Source organism: Pygocentrus nattereri, chromosome 15, assembly GCF_015220715.1.
Source record: "Pygocentrus nattereri isolate fPygNat1 chromosome 15, fPygNat1.pri, whole genome shotgun sequence".
NCBI lineage: Eukaryota > Metazoa > Chordata > Actinopteri > Characiformes > Serrasalmidae > Pygocentrus > Pygocentrus nattereri.
In genome coordinates this window covers 33,554,711-33,577,411 of record NC_051225.1, presented here as the reverse complement: position 1 = coordinate 33,577,411, position 22,701 = coordinate 33,554,711, and the positions used below count along the sequence as shown (strand labels likewise).

Below are 22,701 nucleotides of genomic sequence, written 5' to 3'. Positions count from 1 at the left end.
TAACTAAAGGCTGTGCAAGAAGTCACTAAGTGTTGCTAGATGATGTGCTAAATATTTGTGATATCATCATATCACATTTGCATTCTGCCTAATGTCAGATGGTGTCAGCCCTTTACAGCTACTCTGTACCACTAAAATTCTGGGGGGCCACCTTACCCACCCAGAGAGCGAGGCCAGTTGTGCTGTTTTGAAATCCCAGCCACAGATGGCTGCAGCATCACCAGGGATCGAACTTGTGATCTGTGACCAACACTTGGACAGTTACGCCGCTTGGGAGCCCCTTATTACAAACTTCTATAAGCTAAGAATAGCTCAGCCAGTTTGCATTGAAGTCTCTGTAGTCTTAGTATGTAATAAGTCTGTGATTTAAGGGGTTATATTATTAAGTTACGGGACAATTTTTAATCCCACAAACAGGGAAATTTCACCTCTGCATTTAACCCATCCGTGACACACTAGTGGGCCAGTGAGCACACTTGCCCGGAGCAGTGGACAGCCCTATCCACGGCGCCTGGGGAGCAGTTGGGGGTTAGGTGTCTTGCTCAAGGACACCTCATTCATGGTCTGTAGAAGCTGGGGATCAAACCGGCAACCTACTGGTCACAGGGCAGTTCCCTTACCTCCAGCTCACGACTGCCCAATTCAGTCAACTAAAATACCTGTTGTTTCTGATACTGCCTGGCTTACTGCTTGAGGGAACATCGATTAGGCTTTCAGTAATATGATGCTAACCTAGTGGCTATACATGTCCATCACATGGTACAGAAGATTAAACGTTAATCCCAATTTCAAACAGTGCCGTTTTCAATTCATATAAGCTATGCTTTAAAATTAACAGTGTTGTCCTGAAAACTTTAAAGTGGGGAGATCTAACTCGACAACGCTATATTCGTGAACTGTCTGATGAGACAGACCAACATGAAGTGACCAAACTTCTGTGGGCTGTGTGCAAACTATTTTGCACTGTTGCAAACTATTTTCAGAAGTATTTTTTGAGCTCAAAAGTAGCTCAAACATGTGAATAGTCACTAAATGTTGCTAGATGATGCACTAAGTATTTGTGATTTCTTTGCATTGTAATTGTATTTTTTAATTAAAACTAGCCAAATTACTTCCCATGCCAACGGTTAGATGCTTTAGAGGCATGTCGCTAACACATAAGCAGGTTGGAAAGGGGGGAGATGAGGCCAATTCTGAGCCCTAAAGCTCAGAAAACATTACCAAGGAATAATCTAACACAGAGGTCACGAAGGCTTTGTTTACACGGCAGGTAAAAGTGGCCCAAATCTGATTTTCTCCCCAAATCCGATTTTTTGTTTGCCTGTTCACATTATCTTTTAAATGTGATCTGTATGCGACATCAGTCTGAACAGATCACACTCCCAAACCGACCCGCATGCGCAAAAGAGCAATGCTTCACATGGCTCATCCAGAGGTAAACAATTATGACGACTAGCAAACACTAGTCGCTCTCGATTTCCTGTTCGCCAGCATCACAGGAGCGATTATGAAGTTCCAGTGGTTGACAGGTAGACTCTTCACCCGGAATGTGTTCCGAGTTTGATATAAAAAGGACGTGTTATTCGGCCATGACCACTTCTTTGGTCCGTGTCCTCAGATTCTTTAAACGCTGCAGCCTCGGGCCCCTCCGGCCGCACTCTGGCTCCTCCGGTTTCGTTCGAAACCTCTTCAAACACGGAGCGGCTGCGATGAGTCTCCTATATTTTTTTGTACAGAATCATCAGCCTAAATGTTTGAGTCTCAGCAGCGCGAAATGATGACGAATGTCGAGTTGGACTGACAAAAAAAAGTCGCACGAAGTCCGATCTGGCTGTTCAGACTGAGCCGCATTGCCGCAGATCAAATATGGATCTGATTTCAGTACCACATATGAAAGCGTCTCAAATCGGAATTGAAAATGTCAGATTCAGTGCGTTTTTGCTGTTCACACTGACACACAGATACACACCCGTGTCACATATGAGGAAAAAGAGCAGATTTGGGCCACTTTTACCTGCTATGTAAACGGAACCTAATAAGTGGACCATGGTCCGAGTCCTGACCCAGACGCTGTCCTATGCGGACCTGGACCTAAAACTGATAAACTATGGAGAATTGTTTAATTTCAACGGGGTAGTCCTGTATATATATATATATATATATATATATATATATATATATATATATATGTGTGTGTGTGTGTGTGTGTATGTATATACCGTGTGCGTTGTAAATATCACACGTGACGTTACTCCGCCAATAAGGTCTGTTTATTACTATGCGTACTGAGACTTGAGTGAGTGACGCACACACAGGGGCACAAGCCGAGAAACAGCAGTCGGATAAGAAAGTGAGTCAGGCGGAAGTTATTTCATGTGGCGTGATCTAAAGAGAGAAAACTGATAAATGTTGATGAAAAATGACTGAATTGTACTTTATTTGATTTGATATTAAGTTATTGTTCAGTTGATATACCTACAAGATTACTTCAGTCTACAGTATGTGGCACTGAGCCATGATGCAAGTTAGACGTGATGTTTGGACCTTTGTTTGAGGAAATTTTCTTTCACTGGACTTTATTGAATTTTAATTAAATACGCCTTATCTAACATAATAATATCCTGTGTTGTATCTCCTCCTGAGAGCACTAGAATTTGCAATAGTATATGTATTAAAATGTTGCATCTCAGTGCTTGACTGTGGGCATGACACCACACCACATATCAGCAATCTGATTGGTTGCTCCTCATCTCATTTGCATATAGCTAATCCAGAATAAGAGAGAGCAGAGAAATCAGGCAGTGCATCAGCGGCTTGGCGTTCAGTTTTATGCGTACATTGCCGTACGTTATGATGGATTATTGCGTTTATTTTGCATTACTGCATTCAAATGAAAAAAGGAAATAATTTTACATGAAGTCACTGTTCATGTATATGCTGCTTAAAATGTCAGCACTCTCAACTAAAAGCACGCTCCCGCACTCCTGGAGTTGGATGCATTTAATTTGAACTAAGATATACACTGCTATGTTAGACTCATGATCACTAACCACTCTTTCTACCTTGGTTGATGAGGTTGTGAGTTAGAATGTGTGTATGTGGCTCTGGGAGGAGACTCAGCGGCCACACACTGGGGCGCTTGTCCTGCGTCTCACTGGACTTGCTGTCCCTGTGGTGTGGTTGCAGTAATTAGAGGAGTCTAGGGCTCTGTATCTCTCGTTAGCCAGCAGAGCCAGTCTGAGGAGCCAGTCTCTCTCTCTTTCTAACCCCTGATGGCCATCACTCAAACTGAAGCCGCAAAGCTAGGCTGGAATTCGCACAGTCTGCCGCATGCTCTAAATATAAACTCTCGCACCAGCACAACAAACCATATCTTGTCTGGAAGAGTTCTTGTTTGCTATATTATGTGCTCAGTGCACACTGTGCCCTTTTTATTGAAATTATGTGGCATTTGTGCTTAGACTGCTTGCAGGTGAGGGTTTATTTCTATATCTGAGCCTGACGTTACTTTTATGCATGTTCAGTCATAATGCCAGACTTAGGCTGTGTCATTAAGGGTTTATGCTGTATCTTGAGCCACACAAGCTTGGTTCATTATGAGATTAGATGCAGTGAAATGCATTTAAGAAGTACATGTAGCCATTACCTCAGTAAGGAGCACATTGTAATGGAGTTTTCTTATAGTGCTAGTAGACTGTATTATGCTACTGGCCAAAATCTTAAATCGTTCTCTGTGAAAATGATGCAATTGTGTTCATCCCTCTGCAACATTTCACTCTGCAGATCCACAGTCCCTTGACATCAAAATCAAACATTACTGAAGTATCCTCGAAATGCTGAGTAGAAGATTTTCAAACAGCATCAAGTATATTGCATTGACGAAATGACTGCCATAAGCAAGTAAACTGTTGGACAAAATAACTGTGGTGTGATTATATTGTTTATTAAAGACAAAATCCACTGATTTTTAAAAATGATGCATAATTCAGTGGTTAAGACATAAACAGACTCATTCTAACTATTATGAAACTATTATGAAACAGTGTTTCATGCATCAGGCAGTGTATTTAGTGTATTTAATGCGGCAGCACGACTCGTCTTCAATCTGCCCAAGTTCAGCCACGTCACCCCACTGCTGCGCTCCCTTCACTGGCTTCCTGTAGCTGCAAGCATCAGATTTAAAACCCTAATGCTGGCCTACAAAGACAAAAATCGACCAGCCCCTACCTACTTGATGGCAATGGTGAAATCTCGAACTGTATCATGAGCCCTTCAAGCTTCAAGTACAGCTCGGCTTGACCCGCCATCCTTCAAGGTGCACGGAAGACAAGCGTCGAGAATGTTCTCTGTACTGGCGCCCAGGTGGTGGAATGAACTCCCACTGGCTGTCCGAACAGCAGAGTCTCTTGCTGTCTTCAAACGCAGCCTGAAGACTCATCTCTTTACACAGCACTTAAATGAGCCTTGAATTATAAGCTGCACTTATTATATTGTACTGCACTGTGTATTGTAGTTTATTGTATTGTATTGTATCGTATTGTTATTGTATTGCATTGAATGGCACAAAGTTCTGCGTTCAACTCTGTTTCTTTTTCTCTTGGTGTCTGCAGTGACATTTTGTTTCTAGCAGTATCTGAGCTCAGGACTGTCTTTTTCTCTAAGCTATTGGTAACTAGCAAAGATACTTTCTCTAGATTGACAAAGCACTTCTTGTAAGTCACTCTGGATAAGAGCGTCTGCTAAATGCTGTGAATGTAAATGTAAATGTATTTATATCTATTTCATGTAATAGCTTTCTGTGATGGAGGTTTTAGAGGCATTAAACTCAGATGTCTGGTTCCTATCACCCCCACTGTGAACAATTCACTAGAACAAAGCATTTCACATCAAACCAGTCTCAATGACTTTGTTTATTTCTATTTAACTGCATACATTTTGAAAAGTTTGTGGAGTACACCCTTTTTTTACTCTCCTCAGTGTGGATATGGCCACCCTCAATATCTTGTATTAATAAACTAGTGATTTGTATCTGGTTTTTAAAATGCGTTTGACAGCACCAGGCCTTCTCAAATGAAAATGTTCCTGGATGATGTTCCTTTCTGCAGCCTGGTGCTCAGCAGTGAAGTGGTGGAAGGTTTGGGATTCCTCGGTGAGGGGTGATAATTGTCAGGGAACATGATGAGATCTGGCAACCCTGACAGCTGGGGTCTGTCACACTGTCATTAACAGAAGAAGAGAACTGTGTTCTCATGACCATCCTAATGAGGCCATTACAGTCTTGTTATTTCAAAGGGCAGGAAATTGTAATATTAACATGTATCTCAGATTCTAGAGCACCTAGAACTGGATCTAGAACACAACACGTTTGCATACACACACAGTAGTAATTTTAATCAACAATTTGGCCAGAAATTGACAGTATATTCCCTTTACCTCAAATGTCACTTAGTTAATCATCATCTAAAGTTTGCTCCTTTCGTTTTGCACTGGAACTATGAGACTAATGTAGCTAACGAGCATAGTTAGCATTGCGAAAGCGACGTGTCTAAATCATTGCCTTAAACATGTTGAGTTGTTGAGCAGACTTGCTTATGTGCTTTTTGGAACTGTAAGTGAAATACAACATGCAGCTATTAGGAATCCCTGTGGTGTCGACCTATCCTGACTGCTCGCTTAGCTAGCCAAATTAATAAGCTGTTATGGATGGTATAGCGTAATGGATAACATTGCTGCCCTTCACAGGGTCAACAGGGGTTGATTCTTTGCCTGGGCAAGCAAACCATGCTTTGCCAGTCACTTTACTTGGACAAAATTCCTAATGCTACAGTCTGCCCATTATAGTATGTTGCTCCATATTAAAGTGTCTGTCAAATGCCATAAATGTACTAGCTAATAAAAATAACTCCACTAGCGTTGGTGTAACTCTTACCAAATATCAGTAAACAAAATTGTGACATGTTTGTGACTTTACTCAGCACCAAGTGAATGTCAGAGACAAGTTTATTTGGCCAGAAATTGACAGTATATTCCCTTTACCTCAAATGTCACTTAGTTAATCATCATCTAAAGTTTGCTCCTTTCGTTTTGCACTGGAACTATGAGACTAATGTAGCTAACGAGCATAGTTAGCATTGCGAAAGCGACGTGTCTAAATCATTGCCTTAAACATGTTGAGTTGTTGAGCAGACTTGCTTATGTGCTTTTTGGAACTGTATTATCCATAAAACAATGAAACACAGAATAAGTGCTAACTTATACTAACTGGTGTACATAATGTCTGTCACTGCTAGCTTCATTAGCCTTGTAGCTCCAGTGCAAAACTAAAGAAGAACTCTTGATACACCAAACATGTCTTGGATGATTGGCTACTTAGGTAAGTGAAAGAGGAACGTTGTGTTAATTATAGTTTTGGCCAAACTAAGGAGCATGTTGAGCAGCATGTTAAATTGCTAAGTTAAGCTAAAACCTCTTTGCCATGTGCTTGTGTTTATTTTTCATGTCTGATTTCTAGGTAACCTTCAACAAGAGGAAGTTTGGCCTGATGAAGAAGGCCTATGAGCTGAGTGTGCTGTGTGACTGTGAGATAGCCCTCATCATCTTCAACAGCTCCAATAAGCTCTTCCAGTACGCAAGCACAGACATGGACAAGGTCTTGCTGAAATACACAGAGTACAACGAGCCTCACGAGAGCAGGACCAACTCAGACATTGTGGAGGTAAAGAGCTGCATTTGACATGGAGCAATGAAGATTGATTTAATGTCTGCTGTTTTTAGGACCCAAACAGTATCACAATGTCATCAGCAAATGATCCAAACTCAAATGATCCAAAATAAAAAAGGCCAATAATTGTCAGTTGATTTCCTGTATTGTAGTGCTGGGAGTGGTGCTTCCCAGCATTCTTTAGGCACCCTGACCTAAAACTAGAGTTTAATATTCTTTTTGTGTTATGCAGTACAGTACATACAACATGCAGCTATTAGGAATCCCTGTGGTGTCGACATATCCTGACTGCTCGCTTAGCTAGCCAAATTAATAGGCTGTTATGGATGGTATAGCGTAATGGATAACATTGCTGCCCTTCACAGGGTCAACAGGGGTTGATTCTTTGCCTGGGCAAGAAAACCATGCTTTGCCAGTCACTTTACTTGGACAAAATTCCTAATGCTACAGTCTGCCCATTATAGTATGTTGCTCCATATTAAAGTGTCTGTCAAATGCCATAAATGTACTAGCTAATAAAAATAACTCCACTTGCATTGGTGTAACTCTTACCAAATATCAGTAAACAAAATTGTGACATGTTTGTGACTTTACTCAGCACCAAGTGAATGTCAGAGACAAGTTTTTTTGGTGTTTCAGCCGGAGAAAACTGAGGTAAGGCGTCTGTATGGCATATATATATATATATATATATATATATATATATATATATATATATATATATATATACACTTTAGCTTTTTGCTCCTCCTCATTTGGCATGAAGTCTTTCTGTTGCTGCACTGTACTGTGGATCTGGAGATACTGGCTTCTTATATCGCTTCTTCCTACCTTCAAGATCCTTCATCGGAAGGGGGTTATTCTAGCCTTTAAACTGGAAAACCTCACTCTAGAGACTAATGTAGCAGTACTCCATGAGCTTTGTAGGTATGTTTACAACAGATTGAGCAGTTGTTACTATTTTCATTTTATCTGGAGTGCCCCTTTAATATTGGCCAATTAGATCAGCCAGGATATAATTGTAACAGCTCCTGCTTTTGAATTATGATGTCAAAGTACCTGAAGGCAGGATTATTGTAGGCTAATATGTTCAATGTACAGATGAACAAAACAGAATCACATACAGGGATGTAGCTGCCATATAAACTGAGTTGGACAGTGGACTTTATGCATTTCCAGCATGGCTGTCTGTTTTTCCAAACATATAATTGAATATGATATGAATAGAGCTGTGAATTGACTGTAAATAGATTAGAATAAAGCAGGCAGGACTATAGTGTCTGGGAATGCAGACCGCTTTTGCTGATGCAGTGATATATTTGGTGTGCGGTCCGTTCCCCATTTGGTCATGCTTTCAGTAATTACAGTTCAGTCACTCAGTCAAGCTAGTAGCATGTTCTCAGATTGCTATGGCCATCCTGACCTTCACATTTGCTCCATTGCTGTTAGCCATTAGCTATTACCAGTTTGTCCTTGCTTGTTGTTACTGCTCTGTAAAGTTCATCCCGCCACCCTTTGATGAAGCTAATATGTACGTGTCTCAGTACAAAAAGGCACATTTCATTAATCTCTTTTGCAAAATAAGTTAATCATGGGCAGTACATACTAATGAAAATCATCATTTTGTAATGTAAGTGTGCAAGATGTTTTCATTAGACTCATGATGGCTCACAGTAAATATGTTTCTGCTTTATTTTATTTTACATTACAGATTAACATTTTGTTGATTTTCTCAGTGAAAATAAATTTACACATCCTCTTCAGGGAACACACTTAATTAGGACATTTTTCTACAATTTTAGTGCACAATTTCTATTTATTTAGTGCTCAATTTCTATATATTGGTTTTATATATTGGAGAAAAATGTAATATGTGCCAGAACTTTTGCACAGGCCACATTTTATGCTGTATTTTTCCAATATGTTAAATTCAGTTAATAAACCATAATTGTGCATTAAAATGATCTCTAGAGTTCTGTATATGTTCACTTATTTTCACTTAGAAAATCATAGGGGCACCCAAACTTTTGCATATGACTATGTGCCTCAGTCCAGCAGAAGAAAACGCCCTCAGTTCACATTTGTTGTGAAGTAAACATGTGATTGTGAAAGCCAACAACTGTGGAAAATAACTGTGGTTAACTCAAATAATTGTGACCAGTCGATTGTGTAATATTTGTGACCGGCCGGGTCACAGGGTTTTTTTGGCTGGACGAGGAGATTATTTCTGCTGTCGGAAAACCTGACAGATTAATAGCTCAAAATGTCCTTTTTGCGGCATTTTGTAGGATCTGGAACAGAGAAGAGTGGATAGTTCACATGGAGTAATGCAGGCCTTTCTTACTGTAGCCATGTGTTGATGAACACATGGGGAGGAAGTGCTGCTAACGGGTTTGAGCTAAAAATACAGGCAGAGCGCTGTCCAAAACACGCACACAGAAACTTGAGATGCTATCTGTCAAGGACCTGGCGAGCACGCCTGGCAGAGCCGGCCTGTGTTTGCCCACTGCTAATGGGGCATTTTGAAAAATCTGAATCACTTACGGACTGGGCAGGTGTTACACATCACACTACATCTGTTTATTTATTTGTTTATTTTTCAATTTACTGCTAGAGATTTACACAGATGATGATTCCTCCAGTCAAAGTACTGTGCAAAACTCAGAGACCATCGTCATTTAATGTTCAGTGGAAAATGACTTAATTATAAGCTGTTCATTTTTCAGGAGATAATTCAGAGGAAATTAGATGTAAGATAATCCACTACGGGAAAAGTCAAAGGAAAGTAAGAGGTTTTTTCATTTTTCCATTTTTTGTTTTAAAGTCATTAAAAGAGTCAGAGAATCGACTGTTATCTTGGAGAGATGATAAAAATGAAATTTTCAGGTCTGGAAAAATCCACAGGTGTCTCTGTCCATTCTTCCACTGTGAGAATACAACTCAGTTCTATGGGTCTGAAAGGATGTGTAGCAATGGACTGACCACCCCAGAGTCCAGACCTCAAAAATACTAGATTACTCGGATCGTGAGAAACAGAAAATGCAACCAGCTTCTAAGAAACTTCTAAAATATCCCTGTAGATTTCTTTGAAAAACTGAAAGCAGAAAATTCTTGGAAAGAATGGAAGCTGTGATAAAGATAAAGAGTGGACACACTAAATTAATTAAATTAATATCAGCCATATAAATAGCCTGTCTTCTGTTTGGACCTTCAGGCTTCTGAATGGTTCATGATTCCTCTGATTGTATCCACCCGTCTTGTTGCTGGTCATCCCCTTCCTCTTTTACCTTCAGCACTTCCAAGCATAATAGTCTTTTCCAATGAATCTGTTCTCCTGTGAATATGTCCAAAATAAGAGTTTCAGTTTGGTTGTCTCAGCTTCGAGTGAGAGGTGAGGCTCCATTTGTTTGGGGGTCCATTCATTTGTTTTCATTGCTGTCCAAAGAACTTTGAAAAGTCTTTGCCAACACTAAAGTTTAAAGGCATTAATATTTCTCCTGTCTCACTTGGTTATCGTCCAACTTTCACATCTATTAAGAACCACAGAGAGGACCACAGCCTGGACAGTTCTGACCTTTGTAGAGACAAATTGTTGTATGTGAAGATCTTTTCAAGCTCCTTCGTCCTTGTTGTGCTTGTCCTGTGTCACATTTCTAGAGCGCTGTTTATAACCGATCCGCTTAGACAAAACCTGTCCACCATTTCCACATCTTCACCCTCAATTTGACTGGAAATGAAATTAATGCACGGTGCTATGTATAATGTCTACACTAGTGTAAAAGTGCATTGATCTGAAGGTTTTGAATCACTTACAATTATATGAAATATAGTGTGTGGTCATTTTTTGCCAAAATAAAATTTTTTGACCACTTTCAAATTATGAAATGTCCTCCTGTGCATTTAGTGTGTTTTTAAAAGCAATTCTAAATCATATCAAAGCAGTGGCTTTCAGTTTCATAAAATGGAATTTATGTTGAAATCATGCATTGAATCCTTTTATGATAAAGGCTAATAGATCTTTTGATTTTTAGCACAGTGTTACTATAACCGTATAGAGAATTTTAGTGTCTTTTCTTTGTCTGATTCCCTCTGGCCGTTTTGTCCTTTGCGGTTTATTTTCCAGGCCCTAAATAAGAAAGAGCAGCGAGGCTGCGAGAGCCCAGATCCGGACACATCCTCCTACGTCCTCACACCACACACTGAGGAGAAATACCAGAAGATCAATGAGGAGTTTGACAACATGATGAGAAATCATAAACTTGTAAGTTGTATTTAAGACATTGTTTTAACTTTTAGTTTATTCTTGATCCACACAGCTCTTCTATTTACATCTCTTACTCATAAATCATGTGGACCGTAGATATGAGAATCAAACCGATACATCTGCTAGCCGGTAATGTTGGCCGATATTGGCATGCACAGTTTTAAAGGAGTAGTTTGGATTGGCCATTGCACTCCTCTAAAATCCGATTGGCCACCACAGATGCCGCCATGAAATTTCTGTCACTTCATTGGCCTCCACCTCGCTGTTGGGCGAGAGTTTAACCTTTAACAGGCAAGTTGTTTTGCTATAAGTGGAACAACTCTCCACCACCACCATCACCGCCACCACCCCATGTGCAAAGTAAAAAAATTCATAATAATGACTAGAGATGAAGGCCTTAAATTTATGCTCCAGCACTTCAGTTTTTGGACCTTTGCAAAATTTAAATGAAAATGTGTAGCTTCAGATTTATCCCTTAAGCATTTAACTCATGATAAGTGGCCACCAATTATAATGCTTGAAGAAATACCTTTTTATTAAGAGAGGAAAAACAACGAAATTAAAAAGAATAATTAACAAAAACAGAAGCACAAAGAATTCTGGGTAGCTCCACCCAAATTGCTGCAATGTTTATTTTAGTCAAAAGTGTGTCTGCATCCAAAATAACACACAACTGTACTGTAAAGAGTATGTCAAAAACAGTACACTACCATTAGATGTGCATCATTAGCGTAGTATCTGTAGTATAGCCCTGTGCGGCTTTGGGTCTGATTTGTGTTTAGCTTAGTTTATAAAATAGATGTGTGCTGTAAAAGCCTGGTTTTTGTTTAAACTGAGAGGTTGACAACTTATGTTCTTAACTAGAACTAGCCAGATCAGCTAGCTAAGTAGCATCAAACCCAGGCTGAATCTCAAATGGCTGTGTCAGGCCTGATAGTTTTTAGGCGCCACGCCGGAATTCCGGCGTACCGACGTGTCTGCGAGAAAGAAAAAAAAAAGGTTTGCCTAGTGCAGGGGTCGGCAACCTTTTTGACTCAGAGAGCCATAAAAGCAAAATAATTGGAAATTTATTTCAGTGAGAGCCACATAATATATTAAAACGACAACGGTATCTCACTCTAGCGAACGGGAGCGGGGGGGGGGGGGGGCGACATGTCAGTCAAGCGAACCAAAACTACATACATTTGTGATATTCAAAAATAATATACGTTAATTAAATTAATTATTAATTATAAAGCTGAGCCGCATCAGAGGGATCAAAGCCGCGGGTTGCCGACCCCTGGCCCAGTGATCTGACCATAGGATCTGACACTTCTCTTGATCTGACATGCGCAGGTTTCACTGTAACCAACACCAAGGCCGAGCCTACTAGCCATTAAGCCAGTCAGAAACAGGGGGGCGGGACTTGCTTTGACCAAACAAATTGATAGATTCAGTAGGAAATCCCGGGAAATTCACGTGCAGATTTTTTTCCACTGTCAACGCGAAATGTATAAACTCAGCCATGGAACACAACTATATTAAGCCTATATTAAGGGGAAAATGGAACTGAATAGTAATTTTAGGGCTGTAGTATTATTTATGAGTTTGTTGCACTGTAACTGTTTCAAAATATTTAAAATAAATGCTGCATAGTTTGCTATTATATTTTTAAAAGAAATGAATGTGTCCTTGTTCATGTCATTTAGTCAATGGTTAGGCTACTAATCAATTCCTAGTTTACTTTGGAGTATTGTTATTGCCACCTGCTGACTGTTCTTGGTATGGCTGTAGTATCTGTAGTCTCCTATGCTATAGAAGCAATAAGGTATGTGACTAGTTAAAAACAGGTATGGATTCCTGAACAGGCCTGCTAGTCCCAAGAGTTCTGGTAATCTGCACAAGCTTCTGAAATATAGGCTTATATTGGGTTTGTTTATCTCATGTCTGAATGTTGTTCATGTATTTCAACAAAATTCAACACAATCTATCATTGAAGGGACTAATTCAAAAGCAAAAATTCTTTGACAGTAATGAAGATCAGACAGACATTAGGCTCCCCCCTAAAAAGTGAGATACGGGGGTTTTAATCCACTTCACGTTGTGCCCATGATAAATTCACTGTAATGCACATACTCTTGTGGTTTGCTTTATTAAGACCCAAGAGCTGAGTGTCATATCTGTCAGTAAAGCACTGTTTAAATAAAACTGTTAGAGTCTAAAATTCCAATCTAAAATGGAAATCAGCTGTCAGAATTGTAGTGCTTTAAAAACCTTTATCAGTATCGACAATAAAATGTTCATATCATCGGGCCCTAGCAGAAATCAGTTAAATTGCCTATTAATAACCAGCTGCCCCAGCTGAACGTAAGTAGGATCCTAAACGTTATGTTGAGAGTAGTTAGTTTGAAACTAGCGAAACACAGAATTTCGGTTGCGCCACAGACAGTTCCACTGCATTTTAACTAGTAGTGTGTGAAGTGATCGTGGATCATTTTCAATCTGCAGCCAATCAGTGATGCTACCTGACATAAAGGGGACACATTACATGCAGTTTAATGGCTCGCGTTTCTCTCTATTCATGCCACTCTGCTTAAGCCATGTCAGTCACATGAGCTATAATTCAAAAATAAGATTGTAATTTACAATAAAGTGGTGTTTTCAAAGCATCCATCTCTTGTATATGTTTTTATTCTGTTTTGCTGCTGGTTTTCTGCTTCCGATGTTTAAACTGGCTTCTTGTGCACAATATTTTAACGGCATTTCATCAATGAATACTCGGTAAAGTTAGTGAAGCTGCGGCTGATCACTACTTCAGTCTGCTGACTGACATAAAGGTTATTGTTAGTTACATCTCAGGACTGATGGAGCTGCTCTTATTGCTTTGCACGCAGATGACTTGTGTACTGGCTTGTGTGTTGCCCACCAGGTTTTGGAATTGCCCTGTAGCAAAATATCTCTATGCCAGACACATTTATAAAGTAGGACTTGGTGCATTTATAAGACCAGCAAAATTGGTCTTATAAATAAGTCTATTTTTACCAAGGACAGTGTATCATGTTGTTCATTGTGTTTTTCATATGTTGCATGTATCACAATTGATATATGTAGCAGTATAATCACAATACTAGACCATATTGTGTTATATTTATAAAACTATTCTATTATTATTCTCAGCAATCGTAATTTCAGCTGTTCTGAACGCCTCCATGTTTGTGTTTCTGAATGCAGCCAGCTGTCCTGTCCCAGCAGAGCTTCACACTGCCTGTGGCCGTCCCCGTGGCTGACCCCAGCGCCCTCTCCTACAGCGCAGCAGGCTCACTGTCCACTCCAGCCCTGCCCTCAGCCACAGTGTCCCTAAGTGAAGCGGCCATGCTGTCCCTGTCCTCCAGTACGCTGCACACATCGCCCAGCACTGGGTTAGCAGGTCTGTTACACAAGCGCTTCACCTTCTGTGTGCTTTCTCACCACTGTTAAGCTACAGTTCTAAGCTGAAATATTTTTTTATAAAGCTTCTTGCTCTTACAGGAGAGAGTAATTTAGTTGATGAAATTTGGTTGTATGTTTGTGTTTAGGTGGTTTACAGGGTTCCTCAGACTCTACACCCAACGGTGTACACACCAGCTCAATAGGTAAGTCCCCCAAAAAGAAAGTCACAAGACTTAATAAAGAGGTGAAACTATATTTTGGACTTTAGATTAAAATCTGTTTGCTTTAAGTGACATGTATATCATAATTTTGTTTGTTATTAAACTATTCAGCATTCATTTTGCCACTACCAGAACAATCATATAGCATGACCGAAACGGCCAGATCTTTCAGTGACAGCAGTGCAAACACTGCTTTGAGCAGTTGAGCACATACATAAAATCATAATATTTTTCATAAAACACAAAAACGTAATTGCAGAAAATATACTATATTTCCAAAGGTATTTGCTTGTCTGCCTTCACACACATATGAACTTCAGTGAGATCCCATTCTTAATCCATAGGGTTTAATATGGTGTCAGCCCACCTTTTGCAGTTATAACAGCTTCAACTTGTCTGGGAAGGTTTTCCACAAGGTTTAGGAGTGTGTTTATGGGAATTTTTGACCATCTTTCTTCCAGGAGCGCATTTGTGAGGTCAGACACTGAGAAGAGAAGGCCAGAGAAGGCCTGGCTTGCAGTCTCCACTCTAATTCATCCCTGCTTTAGAGTCCTGTGATGGCGCTTTACACCACTGCATTCAATGCTTTGTATTGCGCTTGGTGATGTAAGGCTTGGATGCAGCTGCTTGGCAATGGAAACTCATTCCATGAAGCTCTTTATGCTGTTCTTGAGCTAATCTGAAGGCCACATGAAGTTTGGAGGTCTGTAGCGATTGACTCTGCAGAAAGTTGGTGACCTCTGCGTACTGTCTCAGCATCCACTGACCCCACTCTGTCATTTTACGTGGCCAACCACTTTGTGGCTGAGTTGCTGTCGTTCCCAATCACTTCCACTTTGTTATAATACCACTGACAGTTGACTGTGGAATATTTAGTAGTGAGGAAATTTCACAACTGGACTTGTTGCACAGCTGGCATCCTATGACAGTACCATGCTGGAATTCACTGAGCTCCTGAGAGCGACCCATTCTTTCACTAATGTCTGTAGAAGCAGTCTGCAGGCCTAGGTGCTTGGTTTTATACACCTGTGGTCATGGAAGTGACTGGAACACCTGAATTCAGTGATTTGGATGATGAGTCTGAATGCTTTTGGAAATATAGTGTATGTTTCAGTAGTGATCATTCTTAATGTTTCAGACTTCAAGACACCTCGAAATCTAACTGCTCACCATGTTATTATTTATGTTCAGTTTTCCAGTATTTTAAACTCAGCAGAGAACAGAAATTGTGCACTAAAATTTTCAACAACAACAAAAAAACAGTTAAATGTGTTCTCTGGAGAGGCTGTGTTTACTTATTGGCATATAGAAAATCAACAAAACATGTAAACATGTAACAATAACATCTCAGATATCAGACAACAAGCCATGAAATGCTTGAGGTGGACATTATAGAGTACAGTAATTATAGAGGTCACAGTGACAGGAGAGAGAGACAGACAGAGAAACAAATGGAAAGAGAGAAAGTGAGAAAAAGAAACAGCAGACAAAAGGGATGGGGAGAGACAGGAAGGAAAATGTGAGAGAGAGAGAGAGATGGAAAGAGAGCAAGAAAAACAAACAGCAAGAAAGAGACAGAAGGAGAAAAAGAAACAGATAAGGATAGAAAAAGAGACAGAGGGAGAGAGAAATAAGAGAAACAGACAGAGGAAGGAAAATGTGTCTATGGGAGAGAGTGAGAGAGAGAGAGAAAGAGACAAATGGAGAGAGACAGAGAAAGAATGAGAAAAAGAAGCAGAGAGAGAGAAGTAGAACGAGATAAAAAGAGAAACCGCGAGATAGAGGGAGAGAGACAGAAAGAAAGAAAAAGAGACGGGAACAGAGAGAGAGAGACATACACAGACACAGAGAGAGTAAATGTGCGTGAGTGTTCTAATCCCTGCGGCTGATGTGGATGTGAGTTGACGTTCTCCGGCTCTCGGAATGAGGTGATTTCTTTAAGCGTAGTCTCAGTCAGGTAGAGGGAGAGATGTTTAGCTCTGTTTCTGATCCCATAATGCCACACTTGTCCACCTCTTCACCTCATTCCATTCATCTACAGCAGAACATGCCTCAAAACACAAACCAGCTAATGTAACCTTGACGGTCACATCTTCCCTCACGTTCTGTCGGAGAGATTTTACACTTCACTTGGCTGTCATGGGAAATTTAAATTCACTGTTTGGCCTCCTGTCCGGCTCCCGCCACTGTAAAGTGCTTTCTTTGCATGTCACCCTTCCAGTGAATGGCTTTGTTGGCGCTCAGGGAGAGAACAGCATGGGCAGGGGATTGCAGACCAAATCTCCAGCGCCCCCTTCAGGCAGCCTTGTACCTGTGGGCCTCAAACCGGAGCTGCGGGTGCTCATCCCACCGGCCTGTAAAGGCAACGTGCCAGCCCTGGTGAGAGCACTGTAGAGCTGTAACTGCTCCACTTACTCTATTAAATTACACCGCACTTACTACAGTAAATCACAACAAATCATTTCTGAATTGTGACATCCTACTTTTCCAGTTTTTAATTAGTTTTTACATAGAATTCACACATTTAACAACAGACAAACAAGGAACTAGCAATCTAACAACCCAAGCTAACAAGCAAAGAATAAAAATTCTTACTGGTTACAGTCATAAAATAATGATGATTATTAATCAGTTAAAATATGCCAAAAAAAAGGAACAGACAGTATATCAGCAAAAAGGCCACTCCTTAAACAGCAGGCTTATTATTCTGCTAATATTTTTTTAACATGACCAATTTTCCAATATTTCTTTATTCCTTAGAACTAAACAGGCTGTTTTTGCTCTGGTGCCTTTAAGAGTGTTATAAAACAGGTCCTAAAATCTGATTGGCTGAGCCACATTTGAAGCCGTAGTAAAATCAACATAATACGCAAACCTGCCTGTGACCACCTCACAACTGAATTGTGTATCACTGCACCACGGCACAAAAAAGTACTTATGCTGTTAATTGAGTAATCTTTGAATCTCATGCACCACCAAGTATACTGATGAAGTAAGAACCCGTTTTTTGTTTAAACTGAGGGGCAACTTAAGTTGAACTAGAACTAGGCAGGTCAGCTAGCTAAAAGGCTAAAATATAGCTAGCTAACAACCTAACCAACTCCATCATTAATATCACAGGTCTGAATTAAAGTACTTGCAGTAAAATTAATTGTAAAACTGTAATATAAAAGTCTAAAAATGTACTTGAATGTATCACATATTTCAAATGTCTGTGTTTCAGTCAGAAGTACCATCAAACTCAGGCTGAATCCCAAATGGCTCTGTATTCTCTAAATAGTGTGCTAGTTATTAAAGTTCAGAAATTCTAGTCTCTACAGCCAAATAGTGCATCATTTATCAAATCTGAATGTAGCTGAATCCCTAATGACCATTTCTTAGCTATATTTTGCACTGCCGGGCTGCAGGATCCAGTATTTAGATTCTTACAGAGTGCAGTATGTAGGGAGCAAGGAGCCACTTGAGAGTCAGCCCCAGCACAAGAAGAGGGGCACCAGTGGATTGATGCTAAGTAAGACTGGTGGTGGTAATTTGGTAAACAAAACGTACTTATGAAGCAACTGTGTTATTGTATATTCATTATTATATGGCAAAATGACCACAATATACAGCGATGGGGGACTGAACATTCTCCTCATTCAGTGGTCCATGGTTGATGAACAACGTCACCATACACCAAAGGAACTACATTTTTTGCCGGAATAGTTGTCAATGTTGACTATTATCAATAATAACTCAAATTATTTCCTGAAAAATTGTGTATTTTATCATGTTTTCCGTTGGTTGCCGTTTTATAAAAGTGAAGGTAAGATCACACTTTCCATGATAAAAACGTAGTAAAGCCTCTTGTGGCTTATTGCTTTAAAATATGTAAATGAGCTCTGCTCAGATTGCCTGCCCTTTATTGGATCTCATTCAAAAAGCATTGCAGGCTGAAATACTCCTCCTAACTTCAGCATGAATAGGCGGGGCTAAACTGATGTAGGCAGAATAGGCGGATATTTGTAAATGTGTTGGTTTTCACAACATCACAAGATCACTGGGCTGTTTCTGCTACTGCATTTCCAAATATAAACAGCAGTATTCAAAGATTTGAAACACCTCCAACAAAGTTGTAGTTCTCCATTATATGTGCCCTTTACATCTACTATCTGATATAAATGATTCAGCAGTTACTATTAAGCTAATGTGTGAGTTATGAAGTAATGAGAGTGTAGGATTAAACTGTAGGCCCTGATGAGTTGTGTTTCAGCAGTGTAGGAGTTTAAGGCTTTAATAAGCTGCTCACTACACATCCAAACGCTAAAATAAGTGTGGAGAATGATGGTGTCATAGAGTTGCTACCTCAAAAGTCTCTCTCTTGCATGCAGCCAGAGGAGGGAGAGGGAGATTTGGTAAGTTAAAACATTACTGACAATAATTTACTTTGTTGCTTTAATTAATTTTCGCATTGTGATGCTTGTTATGTCTAAAGCACACAGCGGACTCAGCTCACGGCTTGATAATTAACTGATGAGCTGATTTCTGTGTAGTAGATCAGAAAAAAACTGAACTTTGCAGAGATTGAACAATAAGACCAGTGCTAGGAAAAGACTGAATGTCTTTCAGTGTTTATGTTGGCTGTGAATGACTGAATTAGGGCTGGGCAATATGACAATGTTATCGTGATAAATAAATGGTATGCTTTTCTGATCATGTTATATATATCATCAGTGCTTGTAGAACATTGATTGACATGTTTCATTATAAAGAGAGCAAAATTAATCCAGTTGAACTGAATTTTATGCAACGCAGTGTGTCAAATATTGAATAAAAATCATTGTATTTACAGCTTTTGATAGTAGTTTGTGAAATGTAGCACTTCTTTTTTCTTAATTTCAACTGATCATTTATATATATATATATATATATATAGTGACATATCATATATTGTGAAAAATAACGTGTCCAAGTCTAGACTGAATATACATCACAATGAGGTACTTTTCTGCTTTATCAATATGCTTTTAAAGGAGAAATCCACCCATTTTAAAATCTGAATATTGTTGAGATGTAAGTTATTCAGAGTTGTTTGATGTGAAATAGTTTATTGTAGACAAAGTAAACAAAAGATTTTGCAGTGGTGATTGGAACATGGGGTCACAATGTCTACAACACAAATATAAGCATTTCATTTACCATCCAAAACAATCACTGAACCTATAAGTGTCTTCTCAAATTTTATATGTGATGTTATTTTTGGTTAAAAAAAAAAAAAAGGAAATCTGAAGAAATAAGTTGGCTTTCGGGACTGTTTTGCCATAAAACGCTATGTATGTATCCCTCGCTATGATTGTTTTTAGGCCAAAACCTCCTCAGACCTATCATAAAACAACGTCTAAGGCATTCGGTAGTATATTCGTAATGTACATTTCAGGTAATAACTTTCTATGAGGGAGCTTTTAGAGACATTGAACTCTTCAGACGTCTGGCTCCCGTCACCACCACTGTGAACAATTCTGACTCCGTTTCTTTAGAACTGAGCATTTCACATCAAACCACTCTGAATGATCTTGTTTACATCTTAACTCTTGAATTCTGCAAAAATTTAGAATAATTCTTCAGAGTAGCAATATCAGATGATCAGGAATGGAGATGGTCCCATGAGGACCTCTAGTGGACATATTGTACGTAAACATGCTGTTAGTTTCTGTTTAGGATTAGAAACTGTCCACCTGATGATGGAGAAAAAAAACAAACCACATATTTTTGATTGAAAATAGATTCACAGGATGTTCTTGTAAGTTAGCCGCTGTAATTTATTCACATTTTCTCTTCCTCATTTTATGTAAATCTCAGAGGATGAACAGCCCGCAGTCTAGCCAGTCATTGACCACACCAGTTGTGTCCATGGCAACACCCAGCCTGCCGCCCCAGGGCTTACCATACACAGCCATGACCTCTGCTTACAACTCAGGTAAACACACTTGGCTCCTTTACCTCTTATCATCTGCATGTCATATAGTTGGTGATGTTGTAACGCAGTTTTATGTTGTACTTCAGATTTTTCGCTGAACAGTTCAGAGCTCAGTACCTTTAACAATGGCTTCAACTTGCCAGAGGGCCTCACTTTGGCCTTAGGGTCGTCATGGCAGCACAGTCAACTGGGCCAATCAGCACCAGCTTCTCAGGGGTGAGTGATCTTGATGGACTGAAGTGGTCAAAAACTAAATTCTGGACAGTCTAGGCCCCCAACACAAGGCACGTGGGCCAAGTCAGGCCTGTGGCACAATCATGTCTGGCCCATGCAATTATTTAAAATTCCTGTTCATTTTAGCCCATTTCACCATGAGCTGTACTACAATCCACAGCATGCAGTGCAAGATCATTTGTGCTTCAACCCACCTCTCCGAACAACAATATGTAGGACAGAGGTCATGCCACAAAAAGCAAGATGCCAGGTGTCTATTGTTAAAAACCTCCCTCCTAGCAAAATGTAAACTGGTTTAACTTTTACTTGTAGCTAATGTTGCCTGTTGTTTTCTATAAAACAATTTGCTTTATTTTAAATTATTTTTGAATATTTCTATGTTTTTATTGTTAACCATTAGTGAATTGTTTTGGGTTCTCTCTACAGAGCCTCTCGTGCTCTAGCTCAGGTCTCCAAGCCATCCAGCTCTTCTCCAGGTGTCGATATTAAAGCAGAACCTGTTTCCCCACCCCGAGAGCGTGGGACCCCCATGGCCTTCCTCGCCCTGCCTCCACCATTGTCCAGACTTGAGGTGGGCCGTTCTCCAGCAGAGAGCCTTAGCTCCTCCTGCAGCTCATATGAGGGGAGCGACCGCGAGGACCAGCGCAGAGACCACACCCACCCCATTGTCCCGGGACAGGGAAGACCCTCGTCAGGTGCAGAGAGCAGCGGGGGGCCTTCACTCAAACGTCTGCGTACGGATAACTGGGTGACATAGTGCCCCCCATGAATGACACGTTTAAAGGAAACACAGGGAGTCCACAGATCGTCAGTATTTATTGCAGTTAACGCTGCTGCCATCGTCCATGTGCTGTATGTACGAGAACGTTGGGTACGTATCAGAAAGAAGGGACGGAAGGAAAGAGCGGTAGATTGTTTTTACAGGAGGGGACGCTGTACAGGTATGACCGATAAGTGATAGTGTGCAGTGTAAGTTGAAATATCTGAAAGATTATTGTTATCAGGAAATAAAGATAAGATATATTTGCTGTATTTGTAGTATGACATCAATCTGAAGCCAAAATGTTTGATGTTTTTTAATTGTTATTATTATTATTATTTGGTAATCTTTTGACTGAAATACGAACTTGAGCCAAATCAATGTTCTTTTTTCCTTCAGACTCTCCTCTGTGGTGCTCTTGGACTTTTCTTCTTTGTCTTGCTGTTTTCTTCTGGGCACAAACTCATACATTATTAGAACTCAGACACTGTAGTCGTGCGCCATTCTGTAGACCTGGTTATGCCTGTATTAGGAACTCTCTCTAAGCTTGATTTCTCTATGGCCAGAATGAATAGGGTTTTTTTAAAAGTCGTCTCTATCACACCCTGTGTTAAATAAAAATGTTCAGAACCCGATACATTTTGTCCTGTGTACATTTTTCTCCCGAATACAAGTGGATCAGAATTCTGAGGTCATTAGAGATTCTTAATATTAATATTGTAGTATTAGATGTGATCTAAAGCTACTGCGCATCGATTTGATCTGACTAAGCTATACAAAACTAATGTTCTGTTCTACTACCTTATCAAATGTATATTTTGATAGGCTAAAACTCCTTATCAAAAATACTACCAGTGTTAAAACTATGAGGCTGAATTTAGCTTCTTTTTCTCCAGCTTCTTGTTTGAATGTTCCTGTTCCACCTTGAATAGTGCAGCAGTTGTGATTAGCTTTCAGATGCAGTCATTCTAGCCATAGAGAAATCGAGCTTAGACCCGGTTACGACCCGTCTAGGGTAGGCCGCAACATAAGTGTCTCCCCCTAACTTCCCATTAAAAACCCACCAGCCCAGTCACACTCAAACACGTATTACTAGTCTCATGAGTTTTATTATGGAATGTGGAAGCTTAAGCTTCA

At 39.9% G+C, this 22,701-nt stretch overlaps 1 protein-coding gene across 2 annotated transcripts in view; it reads left to right on the top strand.

Annotated features, from left to right (window-relative positions):
• The window catches only part of mef2ab (myocyte enhancer factor 2ab), a 49,664-nt gene extending 27,465 nt beyond the window's left edge, over positions 1 to 22,199 (top strand). Inside the window, exons 5-13 of one of the 2 annotated variants that reach the window (XM_017699512.2) lie at positions 6,512 to 6,715; positions 10,845 to 10,982; positions 14,196 to 14,391; positions 14,540 to 14,596; positions 16,836 to 16,993; positions 18,985 to 19,008; positions 20,453 to 20,570; positions 20,657 to 20,786; positions 21,231 to 22,199. In XM_017699512.2, the coding sequence (XP_017555001.2) occupies positions 6,512 to 6,715; positions 10,845 to 10,982; positions 14,196 to 14,391; positions 14,540 to 14,596; positions 16,836 to 16,993; positions 18,985 to 19,008; positions 20,453 to 20,570; positions 20,657 to 20,786; positions 21,231 to 21,561 (1,356 nt within the window). In that variant the 3' untranslated portion in view covers positions 21,562 to 22,199. The remainder of the gene's footprint in view (positions 1 to 6,511; positions 6,716 to 10,844; positions 10,983 to 14,195; positions 14,392 to 14,539; positions 14,597 to 16,835; positions 16,994 to 18,984; positions 19,009 to 20,452; positions 20,571 to 20,656; positions 20,787 to 21,230) is intronic. The other variant, XM_017699514.2, reaches the window with a different exon arrangement.
• Positions 22,200 to 22,701: the final 502 nt, after the last annotated feature.